We start from the raw sequence: 23,742 nt of genomic DNA on the forward strand, positions 1-23,742 counted from the left end.
CCTTACACAGGAAAAGCAGGCATAATTACTAGAAACAATAAGAGGAAAGATTTCCGGGAGCACTTGAAGCTATCAATGGTTTTCTCACAAACCTGGCAGAGAACGAAAACAGTGCGATCGTGCACCCCTGACGTTGATTGGTTGTCATTGTTCTTTATCTACCCTGAGCCAATGAGGAAATCACTTGATCCAACACACAATCAGCACATCCAGTCTTGCACAGAAAATGAACTAAGAGGTGAACTTTATGACATATAGAGCACCGGGTTATGGCCGAGTTTACCCATCCATGGGCAGTTATTTTTAGCTCAAAAGGTGCAGTGAAGGGTAAGCGCACTTTAGATAGCGGCATGGGAAAAAAAGGAAAAAAAAAAAAAAAAAATCAATACAGCTTGGGGGGGTAGAGGTGGAACCAGAAGTAGTATTTGTATTGTAACAGTATGCACAACTAATAGATTTTTTTTTTTTTTTTTAAACTAATGGTGTAATAGAAGGATAGATGAAATATCACACTATATTAGAACATGTTAACCATGTCATCTTATAAATGCAGATTACATCTGAGCACTTGCTTCATCACGTGAAATACTTTTGGCAGCCATCATGTCTATGATGAAGTTTGAAACATGTATACTGTGCCAGATCCTTGTGCAAGGTACACCGATGTTCAGACAAGTATTGCAAGCCAATCTGTGATTGCAATGTTTCATATCTTCTTGCAGTATTTGCAAAGTATTAAAGCTAGTTCTTGAACGTTAAATGACAAGCTATTAATGGTTTGCAGGCAACACTTTACCACAAACAAAAACAAAGTGTAATGGCAGCATGGGGCAACCAACAGCACCCTCTGCTGGAGTGCTCAACTACAAGCACTGTGAGAAAACGACCATCTGGCGATAAGGACTTTCAGTTTGCATGCATGGAACCAGAGTAACCAGACAGATTACTGGAGCAAAGCATGTTCTTTTTATTAAGTGTACAAAACAAGTGCAAAAATAGTGATTCATAAGAGCGACACAAAGTAGGACTTGCCCTTCAGAAGGTTCCATCACAGGATACAAATTGTAATTCAATGCATGAAGTGCTTTTTGTAGAGAATGAATGAGTATTGCGCAGTACAAAAAAAGAAAATTGCAACACATGGACTTTGATTCACAGCATTTGATAAGTACTAAGTGCAAGCTGCAGAAACAAAATGCCATCAGCATTCTCCCTCTCAAACTATGCACAGTGCAAAGATTTTTACTAGGAAGGTTCTCTAAAAATGACATTCAATCTAATACACTTATTCAAATACGTAACTTTGGCCCATATGTTATTGTCACTATTACTTCCTAGGCTGCGCAAACACACAGAAATGACACTACTACGTCAAAGGAAACACCAGACAAATTCTGTTAAAGTGGCAGAGCTACTCTTAGCAGGTCAGTAATGTGTAAATACGTCATAGCATGCAATGAAAGTACCTAGTTTATCACAGCTGAGTATAGTGAGAAACACTGATGTAGACAGGAAATCTAGAAAGAAGTGATAAGTGGAGCTGAAGGAGGGCAGACTATGTAAAACTGCAGCTAACAAGACTTCAAACAGCCAGGTACTGCAACCTCTGGCACTGATCTGTAAAAGAAAATACTGAACCGTGTTAACGACAAGCCTAATGGGATTGAAGGCATCTTGGGTTGTGGTGCAAATCAATGGTAAAAGGCACACAACTTGTGGATTTAGGATGGCTATAAGTGAAACCCCAAACTAACACACAAACTTTGCACAGAAGAAGCCCAAGTTTAATTCCAGTCATCCTAGCTCACACATCCCATGTTTGCCATTTACAAGATCATACACTTTGGCTTCTTTTTCTTCTCGTGGTCTTTTTTGGTCGGCTCAGGTTCCTTGCACCCGTAGAAGCTGGAGAAGCAGGCTGGTGCACTAATTGGCTCTCTGAGGTTGAGCAGCCACTTTCCCGTACCGTAATAGGTCAGCGTGCCGAGCTCCATCTCTTCAACTTGCTCCCCCTGCTGGCCTTCCTGCTGCAGGGTCAAGATTTCCAGCAGATCGACGCCCGTCTGAACGGGCTCGACACCCTCTGCGCAGCCCAGAGTGACATGGGCGCGGCTTCCCAGAGGCAGTGAGGCAGCTGCGGGGACCGACTCTGCCTGCGTTTCAGCATCAGCATCAGCTGGCCACAACTGAAGCTGTTCCTCAGTGAGAGACACTCTGGCACCAAATGTGCGAGGGGTTACAAAGAGGGCACTAAGTGACAGATCGAAGATGGAACCATAGGAATCTTTTACAGCCTAGAGAAGAGGAAATACAAAAAAAAAAAAAAATCAAATTAAATGAAATTATGGTTAGTATTCAATGTTAGTTCAGCAATTACAAGTAAATGAATAATGCTTTCATTTCTGGGAAAATTGAATTGTTTCTTGCCTGTTTCTCTGCATATTCTTTGGCACCCTCAGCTTTTCCATAGTTACAGAATTTCGTAGTGCAATGGAGAATTCCTGTTGGTTGAAAGTACTGCTCAAGGTCCACCTCCTCAGCTTTTCCTGAAACTGTTTATTACAAAAAAGGAAAAGGAAGAAATAAGTTTTCACCCCTAATTAAGCGAGTTCAGTTACTTGGTAATAAAAATTAGACACTCACAGTCAATCAAATGTTTCTTGAAAGCCTCCAAGGTGTCCAGTGTTTTCAGGAAGTCCATTGACGTGCATTTAATCTTGTCCTGGATAGAGGACAGAAGGAACCAGCCAAAGTAAAGAGGAAGGGACACTTCTTCAAGTGGTCCTTTCATGGCTGCCAGATGGGCTTCCTCTAGGCCACGCTTGGTCTTCTTGGTCAGCTGTCCAAGATCCCTGTTCCATTCAGTTTTTGGCTCCAAGAAGATAGCAACAAGATTGTTCTCCTCTGCAATCTCTCCTAGACGGGCCAGGCGATCCTGGGTGTGGTTGGTGTCGTCTACCACTATCAGCACAGAGGAAGCGTTTCCGTCTGTGCAACGAGCAACTACAGCTTCATCCAGTGCCTTGTAGCCCTCTGCACTAGATTCTGGTTTTTCAGGTTTAACACCATGGTCATCAGCACTAATGACGGTGCAGTGGTCTTTGTAGGTGTCGGCTATGGCACGTGCCAAAAAGGTTTTACCGCTCCCTGGAAGGCCTCTAAGGACAACAAGGGTACGAGAGGTTCGGAGGGCATCTTTGGTCTGCTCCTGTTCTAAAAGGGCAAAAGACAGAGAGCCAGAGGCTGGGACGATATCCTCTTCTTTTTGAGGCTCTGACTCAGGGCTCACATTTCCAACTTCTGCTGAAGCCTCAGTCTTTAGCATTTCAGCTTCTGCTGGTTTTTCTGAAGAAGTGTCAGACACCACAACGGTCTCTTCTGGTTTGGCTTCTTCCTTCTCCTTAGGCTTAGCGCCGGAGTCACCTTCAGCCTCAGTATCCATTGCTTTTTGCAGTTCTCCCACAGACTCAGCTTGTTCCTTCTCTTTTGGGCCCGGTGGCTGTGTATCTACTGGCTGCTGTGTCATGGCCGAGTCAGGTAATGTTTGCACTTTTATTTCTGGAACAGATTCGGCCGCTTTCTCTGGCGCTGGTTCAGGGGCGCTCTCTGCCAGGGGCGTTTGCAAAGCCAAAGATTCTGGGTTGTTCTCTGGCTGCTGTTCAGAGATTTTCTTTTCAGATGACTCTTCTGGTTGCTGTGACGCTGCTGCGCCAGGCACTGAGTCTGCATCAGCTTTTTCTGTGGGCATCGCCACCTTGTCTGTCACACTCAGCGCCTCCATTTCTTTCACGACCTCGCTTTCCTGACCATGTACTGCCATCTTCCCAGTTGCTTCCTCAGCAGCTGGTGACTTCTCAAGCTCTGTGGATTCCACTGGCGTCTCCACAGCTGCTTTTTCCACTGCAGTCTCCGCTTGCTGTGGAGTCTCTGACGCACCTAAAACCTCACCACTCTTCTCAGTATCCATTTCTGGTTCAAAGTCCAACTTTAAACACCACCATGTACCTTAAACATACAATCAGAAGACACATCGTTTTATCAATTTACTGAATTCAGGAAAGGAAAGGCTCACTAAGGATATTAAATTCATTTATCACTTTTAAAACAGATCTAGCACATTAGCCTAAATTAAAAATTTAAGACCAGGTTACATTTTGGGATTTCCAGAAGTGTATCAGACAGAAAAATCATCAATTCCAGTTAAAACAAACAAAAAACAAAAACACCCCACTTTAACTACAACTGACGATGCAAATGTGCAGCAAACATATTTGGAAAAAAAGAACTTTTAGTCTTTTTTTTTTTCCCCATAACTGTCACTTCTGAAGTCTTTTGATGGTCATCAATTTAAACAGTGCTGCAAGAATTGCAATCAGAATGTCTTAAGGGGAAGTTACACAATATTGAAAATTTGCAGAGGCTGTATTATACTCCTCTCCCCTAAATCAGTAACACACACACACACACACACAAACTATTTTACATCTGCAGAAGGTGGGGAGAAAAAAGAAAATTCTGGCATGCAAATAACTTGAGCTTTAATGTTCATTTTTGGAGACTGAGGGGGTTTTGCAGCTTTGTGCACATAGAAGAAGTGAAAGAAAAATGCCGTCTTCTTCTCCTCCCCCTTTTACGTGAATTCCTATTCATCTGGTAAAACCACAAAAATCTCCAGTTCACTGGTAAATTGAGGGAAAGCACTGTATTAAAACCTTGCATATGCGCCACAGCTTGCCAGCAAAAAAAACAAGACAAAGGGCAATAAAGAAAATGGGGCATCGCGGAAGTGTAGTTACTTCATAGTGTAACCGTATGGCAAGCTCTCTGACCAAATATTAAAGCGTTGCTAAACGCTGGATTTAACAGATAGGGTGAAACTACGACGTGTCATTGGGGAGAAGGGGGAAGCTCTCACGAAACAATGTGGCAACAAAGCCAAGCTGGCCGTCGTTAATCCCGGTGTTTTCCAGTTTAGAAAAAAAAACCAAAAACAAAAAAAAAACCCCTAAATGCACAGCAATCGAAACCAGAGACACAAAGAGGGGCAACAAGAACAGAAAAAAAAAAAAATGGGTTCGTCTTTATCGCATACACAATAATCAGTAAATGACGATAATTCTCATTTTGTTGATTAAATAAAGTTTGAATTACATTAAAGACACCACGCTAACTGCATTTCTTTTAACCAAATCTATGAGATAGCCTCCAGAGGACCTTAAATACCGTTTTAAACAAAGGAAATCGATGGAGTTTGGCGATTAGCCTGCGTTTTACTATCAGCACATTGTGGCTAGGCGGGGAGTGGCGTGCACCTACCGTTAGCAGCCCAGACAAAACCAATTTAATCTGGCAGTCAGTAGAAATTAGCTGGACCATCAGCAGGCGCAGCGCCACGACTCGACAACTTTAACACGCAGGGTGTAAACAAGTCGACGCGTGTTACTGGGCCAACTTATTTTTAAGGTAGTTCGGGAAAACAAAAGCGTTGAAGCAAGCAGTTCAAAAGAGTTTTGTTTGCTAAAACGTCCGCTTACCAGTTATGTCGCCGCTGTGGAGCTGGTCGTGGCTGCCGCTGACCACGCGTTTCTCTCTGAATACAATGACAACGCAATCCTGAGCACAGACGGGTACCCGCCCCACTCTTCAAGGGGTGGAAGGCGGAAAAAAAAAAAAAAAAAAAGTAAATCCCGGGAACGCGCATCTGGGCGTGGTCAAGGACACGCCCCTATAGACCGGAAGTCTTTTGTGGAAGCTGTACCTTTAATCTAATCTTTATTTTATCGGTTATTTTTCTTTTTTCCAGTGTATTTGCATTGATTTCAGGAGAAGCTCGTGAATGGAACTAAAACTACAGAGAAAATAGTATTAATAGATGCTGATATTAACATAATAGAGCATCTGCTGTTTAATTAGTTATACTCCCCATTTTATAAAATGAATGGCAGTTAAAATATTAATGACAATTAGAACCATGCAGACATATTTTAATCTATAGCAGTTATATAGGCTTTAATATATCTCTTGTAATCCCTATTTATATTTGATACCTCATTTGTAGTTTCTTATCCATATTGTTACAGCTCTCTGTTCCATTTTACGTATATTTTGTTCACATTGGGTCAGTGGAAAAGCCATTGTTTAAACCTGTACACAATGCAAAGTTGACAGTAAGGCTGAATCTCACTTTGCAAAGTATTATGTTTTCAGGCACAAATACTTTTGTCCTAATCACGAATAAAGGTGTTTATAAAACATATCCTCCTTTTAACCTACCCTCAGACTAAATTAAATTATACAGATATCAACAACAGTATAAGTAAAAGAAAGGGAAGTAATTTTCCGTTGTCACAACCACTACCAAACAAAAGTCACACAAGAGTCACAGAGTCAAGAGAGGAAAAAAAACAGATATCCAAATTTTAAAAAGGCAAACAGGTTTCTAGTATATCTTAGTTTGCATATACAGGTAATATTATGCAAACATTTTATGTGGTTAAAATTCAAAGGGCACTACACACACTGCCACTCATATCACGACAATCGTGTTTCAGTAAAAAAAAAGTTTGCATAAACACTTGGGTACGTGACAGTAACACAACTTCTCTTTAATGGAAAAACATCTTATTAAAACTTCAGTAAAATAAAGGTTCTGTGAAGAAACTATGAACTGTAAGCAGGCTGTGTTTCTATCAATGGGAAATTTGCAAGAAGCAGTCATCTGTTTGCAAATCACACAGTGCACGCCTTGTAATAGGGGTACTAGGAAGGTGAAATAAGGAAGTTCTCTATAATAAGTTAATCTCTATATATGGAAGCTCTAAGGTAATACTGATTAATGGGACTTAATGGTTGCCAGGTTGCAGTATTTATATCAGTAAACAGAACTTTGTATATCAAGTGACACATTTTCCAGATAACATTTCAGTTTGTCATGGAACTTGCACAGAACAAAAATATGGGCTCAGCAATTACATCATGACTGTACTCATGATGTAATTCATTTAAAAAAAAGAAAAAAAAAGAAGAGTTTTTCAGAACTACTGTAATTCTGCATAAGCTTTAAGAATTATAGCTTTTGTAAAAATGCTACAGAAAATGTCGGTATGCATTGTTCTTCTGAACATCCGAAATTCAAGTTTTAAGCATCTCCCATAAACACTTTTATTCCTATGAGAAACACAACGAATCACTGTTCATAAAACGGATATATTTTACTACTCTGAATATGATCTTCTCATTTGATTAAGTTACTGCTTTATTGCTGTGTCCCATATAGGTGTGTAAATGAACGCACACACACACACACACACACAAAATGAGTTGAACACTAAACGAGTCTTTCTTCTTCTTTTCCTCAACCATTCTGACTGAAGGGGTTCCTCATGGTGTTAGGTGTTGCTTTGCTTCATGAAGGGCCTGAAAACAAATGAGAAATGTCAGGACTGAAAAAACTTAAGTAAAAAGGAAAACAAAAGAATGTATACAACAAAGAAGCATGAACCTTCTCAATAGCATCCATGGCAGAATCATCTTCTAGAAGTTTGGCATAGGACAAAGCTCTTTCAAAGTGGGTGACACAAGATTCATAGTTTCCAAGCTTCACTGATATAAAAGAGTAAACTGGGATCAGGTTAAAGAACTGTGCAACAGTATGACTGATTCAAACACTTTGTGGTTTAAGAAGTAAAGTATTAAAGTTGCGTGTCTCTGTTTTGTTAATATAAAGTGATGCATCATAAATAAATAACCAATTACATTCTGACTGTGCAACCAAAACATTGGCATTCAACTGCCACTTCTTATCGGCGATTCCATCAGCAGCAGCTACTGAACGGACGCCATAATCTCGAGCTTCTTCGTGGTGATCGAGCTTCAGGTAACACAAACCGATCTCATGTAACAACCATGTCTTCTCCAAATCACTGCAAACCAGCGGAAGCTTCTTTTCCCAGCTTATAAACAAAATGGAATAAAAAGGATTAAATAAATGTGTCAGAAATAAACATAGTTTTTGGATGAATTCAAGTGCAGGTATTATTTGATTATTTACTTACACTTGAATGGCCTCTGCAAACTCTTCATTTTGAACATAGACTCGGCCAATGTTGTCCAGAGCTCTGGACAGTGCTCCTGGGAGCTTGCTGTAGGTAAAAAAAAAGATTTCTTAATGTTTAATAATAATAATAGTGATTAAAAAATATTTATAGGAACCTTTCAAGACACTCAGGGACACATGCATAAAAAAATGGAAAAATTGTAGAATTAAAATTCAGTAATACAGAATCAAAGAGAATAGGCGAGCTTAAAAGGATGTGTTTTAATGCTGGTTTTAATAATAGGAAGAAAATCAATATTGTGAGTGTGCAACAGGAGAGATTTCTAAAGATGAGAGGTCCACTCGGCTGAAAGCTCTAAAATCCATGGTAGTCAGGCGACGAGTAGGTGGTATAATGAAAGAAAAAGAGGAGGAGGATCTCAAGGTATAGCAAGGAGTAGCAATGTGCAGAAGACCAGAGAGATAAGGTTGTGCGAGATTATGGAGAGACTTGAAAGTAAGAAGCTAAATCTTAAAATGAATGCAATACTTTACAAGAAGCCAGTGAAGCTGCTGACGGTCAATAGTAATATGTTCTATAGAACTGGTTCTGGTCTATGAAGAAGTTTGTGTGGTGGATTTAATCTCTCGTCCAAATATGTAGTTTTACTCCTATTCTGCCTTTCTTCTCACCACTGTTTGGCCAACTCCAGGTCTTTCTGATGATGCTCCAATGCTTTGTCCATGTTTCCCAGGTCAACCAAAGCATTGCCAATGCAACTGTGCAAGGTGCCCAAAACCTCTTTTTTATTAGGAACCTCTTTCTCAGACCACCTTTGCACCATCTTCATGACTTCTTCTGCCTTCTTCAGAGTGCCTTCTGCATTTCCGGACATAAACTCTGGGATGACAAAGAGGACAGTGAGAATTTTTAAACTGAAAGTAAAAGAGAGAATCAAGGTCCATGTTTATCCAGAATGCTATCTTGCCTCTGTCAATTTCATCCAGGCTTTTCAGCAGAAATCCAGAAGAGAGTGCGCTATTACGGCGCTTTGTACATTTCTCTTGCATGAACTTCTGCCTCATTTCTTGTGCAGAAGTAGGCTTCTCCTGGTGCCAAAATTCAGTGCAAGTGTCAAGGTAAGACAGACATCTCTGAATGATGTCCTTCACCTTCTCCCCACTCTTTGTTGTACCTTCTATCAAGTCTGCAAATCATTGCATAACAGCTATTAATATTATTCAACAAGAATGAAACAGATATAGTTGTTTTTTTAAAATAAACATTTTGAACAGTATATGCTAGGTGACAGTTAGATACATAGAAACATACAGTGTGTGTAAATTTGAACAAATAGCAAAGTACCTTCATCTTTCATCAGATTTTCTAGATATTTCTTGTCACTATAAAACTCGCCCAGAAGTTGTTTGGTTGTCTTTTCACTCTTTGGGGTTTTCTCAGTCTTCTGTTTTTTCTCCTTTGTGAGATTCTGGATAGCTGCAATTGGTTTGGCCCTCTTAACAGTTCAGAAACATAACATAACACTGTGCATCAGAAGACAGGTCAGGCTAAACATTGCATACAGAAAACTGCAGGGGTTTTTTGGGGGATTGAGACAAGACACATAATTGAAGCAATGACTCAGCCTTGTTCTACAGAATACATACAGGTGGTGATAGGATTTAAGTGTGCATGGATTTAACTGTTTATGTAACATTTTCAGTCTCTTTCAGTGGGAGAAATGTTTCATTGTTCTTCTTCAGACATGGATTTACCTACCTGGATGATTAAGCATGCATCAAGACAACTGTTCATTGGATTCATAGCAAGAGGGAAGAAATCTTTCTATTGTCCAGCAGTTTTGATATACAGCGAGCTGTAGTGCCTTCCTGCAACGAATCCTGGCTAAATGACAAATACTGTCATTTTTATTGTTATTTCCCTTGTACCATTAGAACAGCTCTGCCTCTAAGCCTGCATGTTAAATACACTGCTCAAATAAAAATTAAGGGAACTTGTATCAGGAGAAAGGCTGTTAAAGAGAGCTGCACCAGTATTTTTTTCCTTGGTGCAAGGAGGAACAGGAGGAGCACTGCCACAGCCCTACAAAAAGACCTCCAGCAGGCTAATCATTCATGCTGCTCTGACCAAACTGCTCCACACTCTAGTAACTGTGTTGGGAGACAAAGAAAATGTCATTGCAATGGCACGTTGAATAGATGTGCCATCCTAGAGGCACATCTAGTTGCATCCTAGTTACCAGCTGCAAAGACTTTTGGAGGTTTCCTTGGTCTTACCTCTCCAATGCACCAAAGCACGATTCACATTGGTTTAAGCATCCCAGCTGGTAAGATGATGTCCCTTAAGTTTAACTGAGTTTGTGCTGTACTGTGATAATTGTGACTTACCTCAGTGGGGTTGTTTTTATTATTATTATTATTATTATTTACTGAAGATATATGCACCAAAGACTCACCTCACCACCTATGTTGAGAAATGACAGGTCTCCTTTAATCTCCAATTTCACATTGGAAGGACCTAAAAGATGGCAAAGAACAAGCGGCTCATATTTTAGGTAAGGAGATGTGAGATGATTGCAAGACTATTAACAAGACACTTACTGCCAACAGAGTTTTCTATGGCCTCCTGTGCTTTCTGGATACCCAGTCTGAACTCCTGCATTTGTGGACGTAGTTTATGGCCTCTGTGGTAAAACACCAGGGCAAATTCAAATTCTCCCATGTAGTATAAAGCTTCTGCCTTCAGGTATAAACCCTAAAATGGTGATTCAAAACAAATGTATACAATAGGCACTGAACCTTTAGCGGGGATATAAAGATACATTTTACTCATTTTCTATCATGACAGCAGAAAAACATTTACCTCAAAAAACGAGTTGTCTCTTTTAAGTGAAGCTTCTGCATCTCTCAAAGCGTTGTCAAACCCTCCTATCTTCAGGTAACATCTGGACCGAGCAACAAAGCACTGTTTGTCACTAGGCTTTAAAGCCAGTGCCTAAACAAAGAAAAGAAGTGAGCCATTTCTAGAGTGCTTAAAAAAAAAATCAGAGAAAAGGTAACGACGACACTTAACACTTACCTCTGTGAAGCTGTCTATAGCTTTTTTATACTCTCCTGCCTGGTACATCCATTTCCCATCGGCCATTAAAGTTGCGAATACGCCCTTAGATTGCTGGTCTTCGAGGTCTGCGTCGATGTTTGCCATTTTTGGCCACTTTTAAACTTTCTTTCCGTCAACTTGAAGCCAGTTTAACTCGTATAAACTTTAGCCCAACACATCGATCCACGTTTAGCTGGTATCCTAGCAACACCAACAAACGAATCGCGAGGAAGCAGCGCCCTCTGCTGCTCATCTCCTGCAGTACACCAACCTCCACGCTACTTTTTTCTTAAAATTCCGAAACAAAACAAAGATATAAACCTATTTTAGAAGCCTCTTTATGACTGTGATATTTTCCCCACTCTGTGGTTCACATTTTACTCACTCCAGTTCTTTTTTGGCAACTTAAAATATTTTTAAAGTTTTAATTTCTGCTGCCCTCTTGGTCAGATCTCTTTTGAAAAAGACATTTTTAATGTCCGTGAGATTTTACTAGAACAAATAAGACATATAAAAGTCACTTTCCCAATAACTGTTTGCAGCTCTATTCATGAGATACATCATTCTTTTCTGGCAAATACAGGACATCACTTTTTTGGCATGATACCAGATTGCAGGACTCACTCCCACAGCAATCTGTAAAACCACACGGTATCTTTATGCAATACTTCTAAACTAATGATTCCAAACAAAAGAAAGATATCAATCTAGGGGAAACCCAGAGGAGGCCAACTTTATTGTCATGGCTGGTACTTTTCCAGGGAAAAGAGTGGATGGTCTCACCATAAAGAGCAAAAACAATCAGAGCAAAATGAGGACACTCTTCATACTCAAGTGCACCAATGGACTAATGGGGAAATGATTAAACATTCCTACGTTTCAATCATCACACAGCACCTGAACATTTTGGACAACAGCAAACAGATTTCACTTTATGTGGAGCAATAAAGTTGTCACTTTTGCTCGATGCCTCCACCTTGCATTGAATAAAATTAGACAGCTTCAATGTCAAATAACCTCTACTGTATACTCTAATCTATTTGAGCTTAAAATGCCATGCAGATCTAGCAAACCAATCATCTTCCTGAGTTTTTTTGGTTATTTTTTTCCCAACGTAGTGTTCATGGTGGGTGCCTCCTTCAATCTTAGGAGAAGAGCATCTTCATCTTACGCTGACGTTTATATCAGACAGCAAATTTACAATAAATATACATTATGACGATAAAAAAATGGAAAAAAAGAAACTCAACTATTATCACAAATCAACACTTTACATTCCAGTAAAATGTACAATGCAGCAATCTGTGAATGGCAACATCAAATGTGAAACAACAGAAGGGACGGAGACTTTGCTGACAACAAAACCAGCACGGCCGTCTCCTCTGCCGCCTTTCTAGTGTGCTTCGGCTGAATTACATGCGTAGGTCTAGACTCCAGCTGTTGTCAACTTAAAAAAGAAGATTGAGTGCTCCCAAAGGCTTATGACAAGGAGGCAGTTTTCAGTGCGAATTCGTAGCAGCCAACTGTCTGTGTGACAGATTCGTCAAAAAAAAAAAAAAAAAAAAAAACTGAGATGGTGCAGCTTGCTCAGTGATTTCCATCACAAATCACTGAGCAAGTTATTAACTGTCATGCAGAGAATACCCCCCCTCAGCAGTAAGTTGAGATGAGCAGGATAATAGCTTGCTCGAGAGTTTTCCCCAGGATGGCACTTCCTGCATGGATCCCTAAAAGCTCTAATATAATAGCTGTGCAATCTTTCCTATTTGAAAAATCCAGACTATTTGGACCAGTGTTGTTAGCCATTACCGACTTTCAAGTTTGTTTAATTCTGGAAGGAAGAAAACTAAATCCAAAACCAGTAAAACTACCAACTCAGTTTGAGCCAACTTGGTGTCCTTTGCTAGACGGGCATTTGCTGCATTGGGTTGCATTCATTCAGTCAATGGCATATACAGGAAACTGACTTGCAAATCAGTCAGTTATTAAATACAGATGATGGGTTGTGGGGTTGACATTGTTGGAAAGTCCTGATGTAGTAACTGTTTAGGTAGTCGACTCTTCCAATTAACCAAACTGGAAGAAGAAATTTCCAGGTCCAGATGCTGAAAATAATAAAAACAAAACCATTAGCGCATTTAGGATATTCTCAGATTGTGGGACTCCTTCCAAATGGCTGGCAGAGGGACAGATTTTTACTTTCAAACAGAACATATGTTACCTTCGAAACTAAAACCCCCTGGACCTCCAAAGAATGCCTTGAAAATGTTGTTGGCATCAAAATCTGGAAAGAAAGAAAACACAAGAAACGACATGAACACAGAACTATCTGGCTGAATTTTCTCGTATCATTTCAATCTGATCATCCTTGAGACCTCACACACTGAAGCCGACCCATATGCTCACCTCCCATGTTCATGCCGTCATCCTCTAGATCCTGTCCGGTGTCGTAGCGAGACTTTTTCTTTGCGTCAGAAAGCACGCTGAAAGCTTCGCCCACTTCCTTAAACTTCTTTTCCTCTTCCTTCTGTACCTCAGCACTAGCTCCACTGTGACGGTCTAAAGGGAGGGGGAAAAATGAAAGCAGTATTATATTTGGTAATTTAACTCAAAGTCCTTCTAGAAGCAAATCTCACAGCTCAGCTGCCATACCAAAAATCACCCATGTCACTCATTTAGGCAGTTATTTTGAAGGATTATCTAAACTGATTTTCATTTCAAATGTCTGAATAAAGATAAGATTAAAAAAAAAACAAAACAGTTCCCTAAAATAATGTTTTAAAATATCTTTTCACTGGAAATTATATGGCCATATTTGCTGCAGAAAAACTTCCCCCTACAATTCAGGTCTCTTCATTGATGTGATGTTTAGTTCTCTTTTTACGTAGAAATCAAGCACCTGGGTGATGTAAAAGTGCCCGTTTGCGGTAAGCTTTCTTGATCTCCTCTTCTGTTGCGTTCTTATCCACCCCGAGGATTTTGTAGTAATCTTTCCGTTTGCTTTTCTTCAGTTCCAGCTGGGCATTCTTCAGGAGTTGCTTGTGTTCTAGGTAATAAAGTCAAAAACACACAGCATGTAGATTAATAAGCATTGCATTAAAAACAGTTATGTAATGTCTCTAAAGTGGCAACTTAATACTAGTCCAAAGGTGCCAATATGTGGAAAAGGAGCACTGTGAGGTGGTAATATCTGCTCTGCCCCCACCTTTTGTCTTCTCTGTCTGGTAAACCTTTTCATAGTCCCGCACTGCCTCTTCGTACTGCTCCGTGTCCATGTAGCTGCAGGACACCAAGCACAAGTCTTTCAGTCAATTCATTACTCAATTTGAACTGTAAAATACAAAAGTGTCGGTAAAAAAGTGAAGCTTCTGCTTAAAGAAACCAAATGACATACAAGTTGGTCTGTCTACTAACAACAAAGTAACAAAATCTTCGGCATACCACTGTGCTCTCCTTAAATAGGCCTTGATGTAGGTCTCATCCAGTTTGATGGCCTTCGTGCAGTCTTCAATGGCCTGTTCTAGTTTCTTGAGCTTTCAAAGAAAAAGAAAATGTGAACATGTGAGGCAAAGAGATAGGAAAAGGTAGTGACCTGTGGTGTCTGTATGCCTACAATTGACATATTTTAATGAAACTAATTTTATGTCTTACCTTTGATCCGACTGTAGCTCTATTACAGTACAGCTTGGCATTTGTCTTGATGTTATTAGGGTCTATTGTTAGTGCCTCAGAGTACAGCTCACATGCTGCCTCATAGTTTCCCTCCTTGAATGCCTTGTTTCCTTCCTCCTTCTTGGCTTTTAGCGCTTTGGCATTCTGGGTAGAAAATTCATACAGCAGCTTTAAAAGCTCCTCTGAGCTAACTGAAACCTCAAGCAGACTGGTGAAGGAGATTTTTTTCCCCCTTGCTAAATTTAAAGCAGTGCAACTGTTAGCTACTGAGTTACTCACTCTGCACGCAAGCCGAGCCTTGTCGTGGTCAGGAGCCATACGCAGGGCCTGGACAAAGAACTGCACAGCCTTATCAATGCAGTCCTCATAGTACAGACAAAGACCACGCACGTACAGAGCGTCCGCGTTAGTGGAGTCCATTCGAAGAATATCACTGGATAAAAACAGATAATTACAGGCAAAGTGCAATTAAAAAGAGTAAATCACATTAAAATGTACTGTTACACCATCTTCAAAGGAGAAGTTCATTTCTGAAAACTCAACTGTTTAATGTATTACAGACAACCTAGTAAAGATCAGAAGAGTCAAATCATGACAATCGCTGTTCCCACTATTCAGAACATATAGTAAGCACTACACATAAACACAACAAGGAATCTTCATGTTCAAGGCAAACTGGAGTGATTAAATTTAAGGATCCGTGCCGTGTCCAGCTGTGATTTTTCATCCTGACAGTTCTTCAACCTGCATGGAAATCACTGCTTGCACATTTCAGTGGCCCTGTCTGAGAAAGGCATACTGTTTTGTTGTACTTCATGTTAGGGCAACTACACACCTCAGTGACTTTCCCCCCCATCATATCCCTTTGACAATAATGTCAAAAAATAAATAAATCTTTTCAAGTGTGCATTCTTACCTGGCTACAGACTGAGCCTCGGGGTATCGCCCCAGCAGGGCTAAACACTCTGCTTTTAGTATCTTGAACTTGTGACAAGCGGAGGCAGAATCCAAGGCACGGTCCATGCAAAAGACAACCTAAACACAAGCAGATACCTGCAGTACTTGATGCTTGACTTGGCAGGTATTTATGACATAATACACCTCACAAATAATACACCTCACAAATAAAACACACACACACACACACACACACACACACACACACACAAAACAAAAAACCAACTAAAACTGTATCTAATGAGTAGCTTACCATCCTGAAATCTCTCTTCTCAAATCCAATCTCTGCCATTCTCTCATATTCAAGGATAGATTCTGCATTCTTCACCTGCCAAAGGAATTTATGATATTCAGTAACCATGAGGAAGAACTTCAGTGCTTCTCAGAAACTGCTAGTCTCTTGAGTGCCATGCTTATTAAATCCAGGTCAGAATAAGTACAAGTGATTGTGAACTACTACTACTGGATTTCCATTCAAACCTTTTTTTGCTCTTTATTTTCACTGGTTTGGCCAAAGCCAATTTAATAGTGGATAATCATGTCCAAGTTGTTAGGTCATGCTCTCTGCAACTGAGGCCAACTCACCTCCTGCTGGGCCTGGCTGTTGTCTGACTCCAGCTCTAGAACTCTCTGGAAACAGCGGCTGGCAGCCATAGCATTCCCAAGCAACAGGTGGCACTTGCCCTCTCGCAGATGGCCCTGTAAGTAAAAGATTTACAGTTCACAGCCTAAAGTGATAATACCCTGTAATGACCAACATCATTAAAAACATATGACTGCCTCTAAAATATTTATCTGTTATGTAATATATTACTAGACTACAACCAACAACAGTGCTGGAGCTTATGTGTTTATTGGCCTTGTAATACTACAGACATAGACCACTGGTGACTTATACAAGATCTGCAATAAACAAAAGCTTTTACAGTCTATGTGAAAATCTGTATTGCTCTAAAGCCATTGCTTGTTAGAAATATTTACAAAGGACAATCCTCACTACTAATATATATATATATATATATATATGAAATTTCTTTAATTCTTCAACCCACCTTGATGAAGGTGTTGTCTAGTCGTACTGCTTGCTGGCAATCCTCTAGAGCGTCTCTATACCGGCACAACATCATTAGTGTCGCTGCCCGATTTCCATAGTAACTTGCATTCTTTGGGCACATATCTGTTATGTTAAATTAAGAAAAATTTATTAATATTCTACCAGGGACATGTTGGATGCAAATGTTAAATTCTCGTCCACATGAGAAATTAGCATAGCTTCTATCCACAGAAATATATACTGAAATTGTTTAGAAAGAATTACCAATGGCCTTGGTGTAATAATTGAATGCTTCTGCATAATCCTTCTTGACATAAAAAGCATTGCCTTGTTCTTTGAAGCTCTCTGCTTCCCTGTGTAGAAATGGGCAAAAAGACAGAAATCAAATAAAGCTTGCAGGCAAATCTAAAACAAGTGAGAAGAGAAAAACACATGACAGGTGGTAAGATAAGTAGAGGTAGACTTGCTGAATTGTTTCTTGACTAGAGGTAGGTAATTACTTTTTTTCATATTCATGTTTTCGAGTAAAGAAAGAATGACACAATGTGCATTTGACAGTTTGCTGGACTGAGTTAGCTAAACATAGAACAAGTCAAACTAGCAGGACAGAGTGCATGTATTCCCAGCCAACACGCAGCAATGAGACTGAGCCAGGAACATATGACACCATCCTGAAGGGCTACTGCCGTTACTTTTTTTGGAGGCCTGTCATACTTCACATCACGAACACTCATTAACTGAATGGTGCCATTAAGTAATTAGCCAGCTTTGGTTATTTCTGGGATGTGAAAGCAAAACTCTTAACTCCGATCAACTTTCACACTTAACGATTAACCACCAACTTACATACGTTACTGTGAACGAAACCCAGAAATCCAACACAAGGGCTAGCTAAAGTGGAAGGCAACCGAGCTAGATGCTTTCCAGGGCCAAATTTAGCTAAACTGTTAGCGGTAGCGCGCTGGTAAGCTCTCATGTTGCGACAAGAAAATTAACACGACGGAGGCTTTTGAGCACACATATCAATAAAAGACTTTGATATACGCGTTTTTCATTCGCTGACAACATAGCTGTAATTTCCACCACCTTTCTAATTCTTCATCGCTGAGCAGTTCCATGTCAGGGTCCATGTTCACAGCATCACAGCTCTCCGTCGCCATTTTGCCGTCAATGAGAAAGGCGGGGCTACATACTGCAGTCGTTACGTACAACATAAACAGGAAGTAGCACATTTGGGAAGGTAAGCGTTTTCTCAAGCGAAATTATGACAGTTAGCAAACAAATGTCGGCAAAATAACCAGAAGTATCAGCGTGTGTATTTTTGAAGACACGTTTTACTAGAATTTGTCATATACAGGCAACATTAATGGCTGGTTTTGTGATATAGTGGTTTTGTGTCTTCCCGAAGCTAATGCTAAGCTATTTTCTGTACAAACGTCTCCAAATTAGCTATCGTTTGCGACGCAAAAACTTAAAATAACTATGTCAGATAAAAGTTTTTTTTTTTTTGCCAGTGGGCTCTTCTAACTTGTAAGTTAGCTAGTGTGCATAGTAGCACAGTTTATCTACAAAGGAAACCAAATAAGGCGTACCGTGTTGCTGTGTTTTGCATTGTTTCTAAGTAATGGCTTTGATCAATTGGGTAGTTTTTGTTTTTTGTTTCTTCTGTCCTAAACAGATTTTCGGACTGGAGAGTGAGAAACCGTCATGGGTAAAAGCTGTAAAGTGGTGGTTTGTGGTCAAGCCGCAGTAGGAAAAACGGCTGTGTTAGAACAACTACTGTATGCCAATCATGTTGCAGGTATGTCGCTTCCCTACATTATCATATATTACCTCAATGAGTCAAATGATGTATGGTCAATGTGGTTTATCCCCGAGTGATCGCAGCAAAGCATAATATAATTTGTTGTCGACTTGCAGTAGTGTTGATGTTATTGAGTGAGTATTCTCTCTGTCGTCCATTAGTTATTTATAACTAATGTGACAGTATGTAATCGTAACTGAAATCGTGATTAAAACGTAGCAAAATTGATTTGGTGCTATATAAAGTTTAAATGAATTAACTCAACGCTTGGTGAGTTAACAGTATATAACAGTTGTATTAAAAGTTTATAACATCTAAGACTCGCATGTTGTCATCTTAATATTTGTGCAGCATATCACATCATTTGTGTCCACCTTTGTTTATTTCCTGGTAGGCTCAGAGCCAATGGAGACCCTTGAGGATATCTATATTGGCTCCATAGAAACTGACCGTGGCACACGAGAGCAGGTGCGCTTCTATGACACCCGTGGACTCCGGGAAGGGATGGAGTTTCCCCGACATTACTACACTTTTGCTGATGGCTTCGTACTAGTCTACAGCATTGATAGTAAAGAGTCCTTTAAACGAATGGAGGCCCTTAAGAAAGACATTGATCGCCACAGAGACAAGAAAGAGGTAAGCAGTAAATACAATTAATGTGTATAGTGAGGGCATGGGTTTTGATTGGTACACCTCACAGTTACTTGTTCTGTTCTAGTAATTTCAGAATAGAAGAAGTTATGTTTATTAAAAACCTCATAAATATTCTGCTCAAAGTGTGGCTCATCTAATATATGTGATATATAAAATATATCTATTTTTTAATAAATAGATATACAGTGGGGCAAAAAAGTATTTAGTCAGCCACCGATTGTGCAATTCCCCCCACTTAAAATGATGACAGAGGTCAGTAATTTGCACCAGAGGTACACTTCAACTGTGAGAGACAGAATGTGAAAAAAAAAATCCATGAATTCACATGGTAGGATTTGTAAAGAATTTATCCGTAAATTAGGGTGGAAAATAAGTATTTGGTCACCTCAAACAAGGAAAATCTCTGGCTCTCACAGACCTGTAACGTCTTCTGTAAGAAGCTTTTCTGTCCTCCACTCGTTACCTGTATGAATGGCACCTGTTTGAACTCATCATCTGTATAAAAGACACCTGTCCACAGCCGCAAACAGTCAGACTCCAAACTCCGCCATGGCCAAGACCAAAGAGCTTTCGAAGGACACCAGGAAAAGTATTGTAGACCTGCACCAGACTGGGAAGAGTGAATCTACAATAGGCAAGCAGCTTGGTGTGAAAAAATCAACTGTGGGAGCAATCATCAGAAAATGGAAGACATACAAGACCACTGATAATCTCCCTCGATCTGGGGCTCCACGCAAGATCTCATCCCGTGGGGTCAAAATGATCATGAGAACGGTGAGCAAAGATCCCAGAACCACACGGGGGGACCTGGTGAATGACCTGCAGAGAGCTGGGACCAAAGTAACAAAGGTCACCATCAGTAACACACTACAACGGCAGGGAATCAAATCCCGCAGTGCCAGACGTGTTCCGCTGCTGAAGCCAGTGCATGTCCAGGCCCGTCTGAAGTTTGCCAGAGAGCACATGGATGATACAGCAGAGGATTGGGAGAATGTCATGTGGTCATATGAAACCAAAGTAGAACTTTTTGGTATAAACTCAACTCGTCGTGTTTGGAGGAAGAAGAATACTGAGTTGCATCCCAAGAACACCATACCTACTGTGAAGCATGGGGGTGGAAACATCATGCTATGGGGCTGTTTTTCTGCCAAGGGGACAGGACGACTGATCCGTGTTAAGGACAGAATGAATGGGGCCATGTATCGTGAGATTTTGAGCCAAAACCTCCTTCCATCAGTGAGAACTTTGAAGATGAAACGAGGCTGGGTCTTCCAACATGACAATGATCCAAAACACACCGCCCGGGCAACAAAGGAGTGGCTCCGTAAGAAGCATTTGAAAGTCCTGGAGTGGCCTAGCCAGTCTCCAGACCTCAACCCCATAGAAAATCTGTGGCGGGAGTTGAAAGTCCGTGTTGCTCGGCGACAGCCCCAAAACATCACTGCTCTCGAGAAGATCTGCATGGAGGAATGGGCCGAAATACCAGCTACTGTGTGTGCAAACCTGGTAAAGACCTATAGTAAACGTTTGACCTCTGTTATTGCCAACAAAGGTTATGTTACAAAGTATTGAGTTGTATTTTTGTTATTGACCAAATACTTATTTTCCACCCTGATTTACGAATAAATTCTTTACAAATCCTACCATGTGGATTCATGGATTTTTTTTTCACATTCTGTCTCTCACAGTTGAAGTGTACCTCTGGTGCAAATTACTGACCTCTGTCATCATTTTAGGTGGGGGAACTTGCACAATCGGTGGCTGACTAAATACTTTTTTGCCCCACTGTACATAAAAAGGTTTAGTATAGGTGGTGTAGTGATTAGCACGGTTGCTTCACAGTAAGGAGGTCTTAGGTTTTAATCCACCAGCCTTTCTGTGTGACTGTCTGTCTGCCCATCTTTGCTTGGGTTCTTTCTGGGTTGTCTAGTTTCCCACAGTCCAAAGACATGCATGAGTTAGGTTAATTGGTGATTCTAAATTGCCATTATGTGTAAATGTGAGTGTGACTGGTTGTTTATCTCTCTATTTACCTTGCGTTAAACTGAGGGCCTGTCCAGGCTGTCCCCTAAATTGGATAAGGGAAAGAAAATGGATGGATAAAAACAGTACAATATAGAATACATAAAGCTGCAGAATATTCTGCACCAGTATGCAGAATGCATTGTTATTTAATATTGTAACATTAGTTGTCAGGCTTTAGTCATTGTTGTAGCCTTGCTTTGGGGGTCATGTTTCATTAATGTGCACTTAAAGAGGGATGCCAAGCCTTTGTAAATTCATGACACAGCAGTTTGAGAGCTTTTTGGGTCTGATACAGGTCTCTGGGATATTAAAGAAGCAAGCAAGCCAGAGATGCCAGATATTGATTCATCTGCCCTATGTCCTGGGATGATATTTCTAAATTATTAATTTGAATATTGTTTCCTCCCAGTCATATTTAATTTTCACCAGACAATCTGCTGTATCTGAAGCCACAGCAGCTGTCATGAAGCACAATGTGAAGAGTTGTAGAGTGACTAATGTGGAACTAACTTGATAATCTGATCTATAGGTAACCATTGTTGTGCTGGGTAATAAACTGGACAAGCAGGAAGAGAGGAGAGTTGACTTGAACGTGGCCCAGAATTGGGCGAAGAATGAGAAGGTGCGTCTGTGGGAGGTGTCTGTAGTGGACCGACGTACACTCATTGAACCCTTTGTCTACCTCGCCAGCAAAATGACCCAGCCACAGAGCAAGTCCACTTTCCCTCTCAGCCGCAATAAGAATAAGGGCAGTGGTTCAACAGATAGCTAAAATATCCGAAACAGCTTTTGAAAGGGGAGGCATGTTAAAGGGAACCCTGTTTTATTAAAACATATATATATTTTATCAACATGAAGGATTGACTTAGTAAAAATTTGAGAAGGCAGAGAAATTATGTTGAGAAGGAAGGCAGGATGATTGTATGGATCTTTGTAAACAGAGAGCACTGTTAATATTAATAAAACACCTGCATTTCATATTTGTTAAAAACAAAATTCTTAACTAATTATGATTTTTGTAAATTCTTTATGTCTCTGTCATCTGTATATGTATCACATTTCCCGTTCTCAAATAATTCCCATTTTTTCCAGGTAGAAAAATGTTCAAACTGTTTCACCTGCATTGATAAACATGTGCGATAGACTGTGTGATTTAGAGCTACATACTGTAGCTCTTGATCTACTGACAATCATCATTTTGATCTCAGTTTATATTTGAGATTCCAGAGATTTAAGCTATCATAGTCACTTGAGGCTCACTGTAATGATGACGAAGGACCTTACACATAGTTTGTACACTGGCTACTTTTTTTTTTTTCTTTCGGTAAACCTGTGCACTAAATGTATACACGGACTGAACCAAAAATGGCAGCAGTTTCAAATGTTACCCAATAACTGCATCACACAAATGCTGATTATCATATTGGGAAAGGAATGATGACTGAAAGGGTTTCATAGATGCATTATTTATATTGTACATAAACTGTCCTGTCTGTTGATGTGGAGATTTGTTACACCTTACACGTTTGTTGCTGAGATTTACTGTTTAATATTGTCACGTGAATCACTCAGATTCTTTATCACATTTAGCTTTCTGTACGGGTGTGACGAGTCTGACTACAAGATGGTCAGATGATATTTCAATGTTTCTGCAGGCTGAAGTGCTACTTTTTCTTGTTGCATGTAAAAGAGAACACTCGATTTAGTTAAATTCCATTTCAATGTCAACACGATTCATTCGTCACTGATGAAATCGGTGTATTGGTTTTTTTTTCTTCTTCTGAGGTGTAAAGTAGAACCCATCACTGGACTGGTGTAGCATGAAGTCATGTATGAGCAGCTTTTAATGTTAGTTTCGCTAAAATGGGGAAATGTGAAAATTTGTCAGTTCCAGGGTCTGTCAACACTATATCATGCAGCTTTTTTTTCTTGTGAAGATTAACCTTTATGTATAAATATCCTGAAAATGTGCTTTTTTTGAGATGTTTGCATGTTTTGTAAACAGATTAAAGCCTTTGACTGTGCCTAATTAGAATTTGTGGTTGTGGGTTAGGTAATTCAACATAGAACAGGTGTCATTCTATTTTTCTGTTTGCTATTTTCTGCACCGTTCTTCTTATTTCTACTTTTCTATTTACAAAATTGTGTCAGTAAGATGTAAAACTCAAAAAACAGAAGCTGGAATTGAAGACTGAAGATTTAATCTGATTTAGAAATTTTGAGTAAAACCAACTTCTGCTGTCACTTATTTTATTGCAGAAGTCTCTGATCTTGTGGTTAAACAGGATTTTCATATGGTTTTGTAAAAAGACCCTACTTTCATTTGACTTTCAACTGTAGCTAATCGATTATCACAAGTCACATCTAATATCAGTTAAAACATGTTTGTTGTCTTCACACGCTTGAAAATAGACTCATGG

General features: G+C 39.9%; 4 protein-coding genes across 6 annotated transcripts; 1 reads left to right on the forward strand and 3 right to left on the reverse strand.

The window, feature by feature from the left end:
- Window positions 1-943: 943 nt before the first annotated feature.
- Window positions 944-5,664, reverse strand: LOC120742359 (2',3'-cyclic nucleotide 3' phosphodiesterase). The gene is made up of 4 exons (XM_040045653.1): window positions 5,535-5,664; window positions 2,644-4,005; window positions 2,428-2,552; window positions 944-2,294 (listed from the first exon to the last, which is right to left on the reverse strand). Exons 2-4 carry the CDS (start codon window positions 3,965-3,967, stop codon window positions 1,827-1,829), a joined length of 1,917 nt encoding a protein of 638 aa, XP_039901587.1. The 5' UTR covers window positions 3,968-4,005; window positions 5,535-5,664; the 3' UTR covers window positions 944-1,826.
- A 346-nt stretch (window positions 5,665-6,010) lies between these two features.
- Window positions 6,011-11,745, reverse strand: odad4 (outer dynein arm docking complex subunit 4). 2 transcript variants are annotated; one of them, XM_040045709.1, is made up of 11 exons: window positions 11,136-11,248; window positions 10,920-11,051; window positions 10,658-10,740; window positions 10,513-10,574; window positions 9,402-9,552; window positions 9,025-9,243; window positions 8,729-8,936; window positions 8,055-8,141; window positions 7,756-7,952; window positions 7,502-7,602; window positions 6,011-7,416 (listed from the first exon to the last, which is right to left on the reverse strand). In XM_040045709.1, the coding sequence occupies exons 2-11, from the start codon at window positions 10,958-10,960 to the stop codon at window positions 7,381-7,383; spliced, it is 1,185 nt and encodes a 394-aa protein (XP_039901643.1). In that variant the 5' UTR covers window positions 10,961-11,051; window positions 11,136-11,248; the 3' UTR covers window positions 6,011-7,380. The 2 variants fall into 2 exon arrangements, with proteins under 2 accessions (XP_039901643.1, XP_039901636.1); XM_040045702.1 differs by having other exon boundaries at window positions 6,018-7,416; window positions 10,658-10,811; window positions 11,136-11,745.
- A 119-nt stretch (window positions 11,746-11,864) lies between these two features.
- On the reverse strand, window positions 11,865-18,022 carry dnajc7 (DnaJ (Hsp40) homolog, subfamily C, member 7). The gene is made up of 14 exons (XM_040045694.1): window positions 17,926-18,022; window positions 17,104-17,192; window positions 16,838-16,962; window positions 16,371-16,484; window positions 16,039-16,113; window positions 15,745-15,863; window positions 15,108-15,261; window positions 14,808-14,972; window positions 14,598-14,689; window positions 14,362-14,435; window positions 14,056-14,202; window positions 13,563-13,715; window positions 13,378-13,440; window positions 11,865-13,261 (listed from the first exon to the last, which is right to left on the reverse strand). Exons 1-14 carry the CDS (start codon window positions 17,997-17,999, stop codon window positions 13,224-13,226), a joined length of 1,482 nt encoding a protein of 493 aa, XP_039901628.1. The 5' UTR covers window positions 18,000-18,022; the 3' UTR covers window positions 11,865-13,223.
- nkiras2 (NFKB inhibitor interacting Ras-like 2) lies at window positions 17,975-23,346 on the forward strand. 2 transcript variants are annotated; one of them, XM_040045716.1, is made up of 4 exons: window positions 17,975-18,079; window positions 18,518-18,640; window positions 19,038-19,279; window positions 21,852-23,346. In XM_040045716.1, the coding sequence occupies exons 2-4, from the start codon at window positions 18,547-18,549 to the stop codon at window positions 22,092-22,094; spliced, it is 579 nt and encodes a 192-aa protein (XP_039901650.1). In that variant the 5' UTR covers window positions 17,975-18,079; window positions 18,518-18,546; the 3' UTR covers window positions 22,095-23,346. The 2 variants fall into 2 exon arrangements, with proteins under 2 accessions (XP_039901650.1, XP_039901656.1); XM_040045722.1 differs by lacking the exon at window positions 17,975-18,079 and having other exon boundaries at window positions 18,494-18,640.
- Window positions 23,347-23,742: the final 396 nt, after the last annotated feature.

This window comes from Simochromis diagramma, unplaced genomic scaffold, assembly GCF_900408965.1.
Source record: "Simochromis diagramma unplaced genomic scaffold, fSimDia1.1 OVJJ01000321.1, whole genome shotgun sequence".
Lineage (NCBI taxonomy): Eukaryota > Metazoa > Chordata > Actinopteri > Cichliformes > Cichlidae > Simochromis > Simochromis diagramma.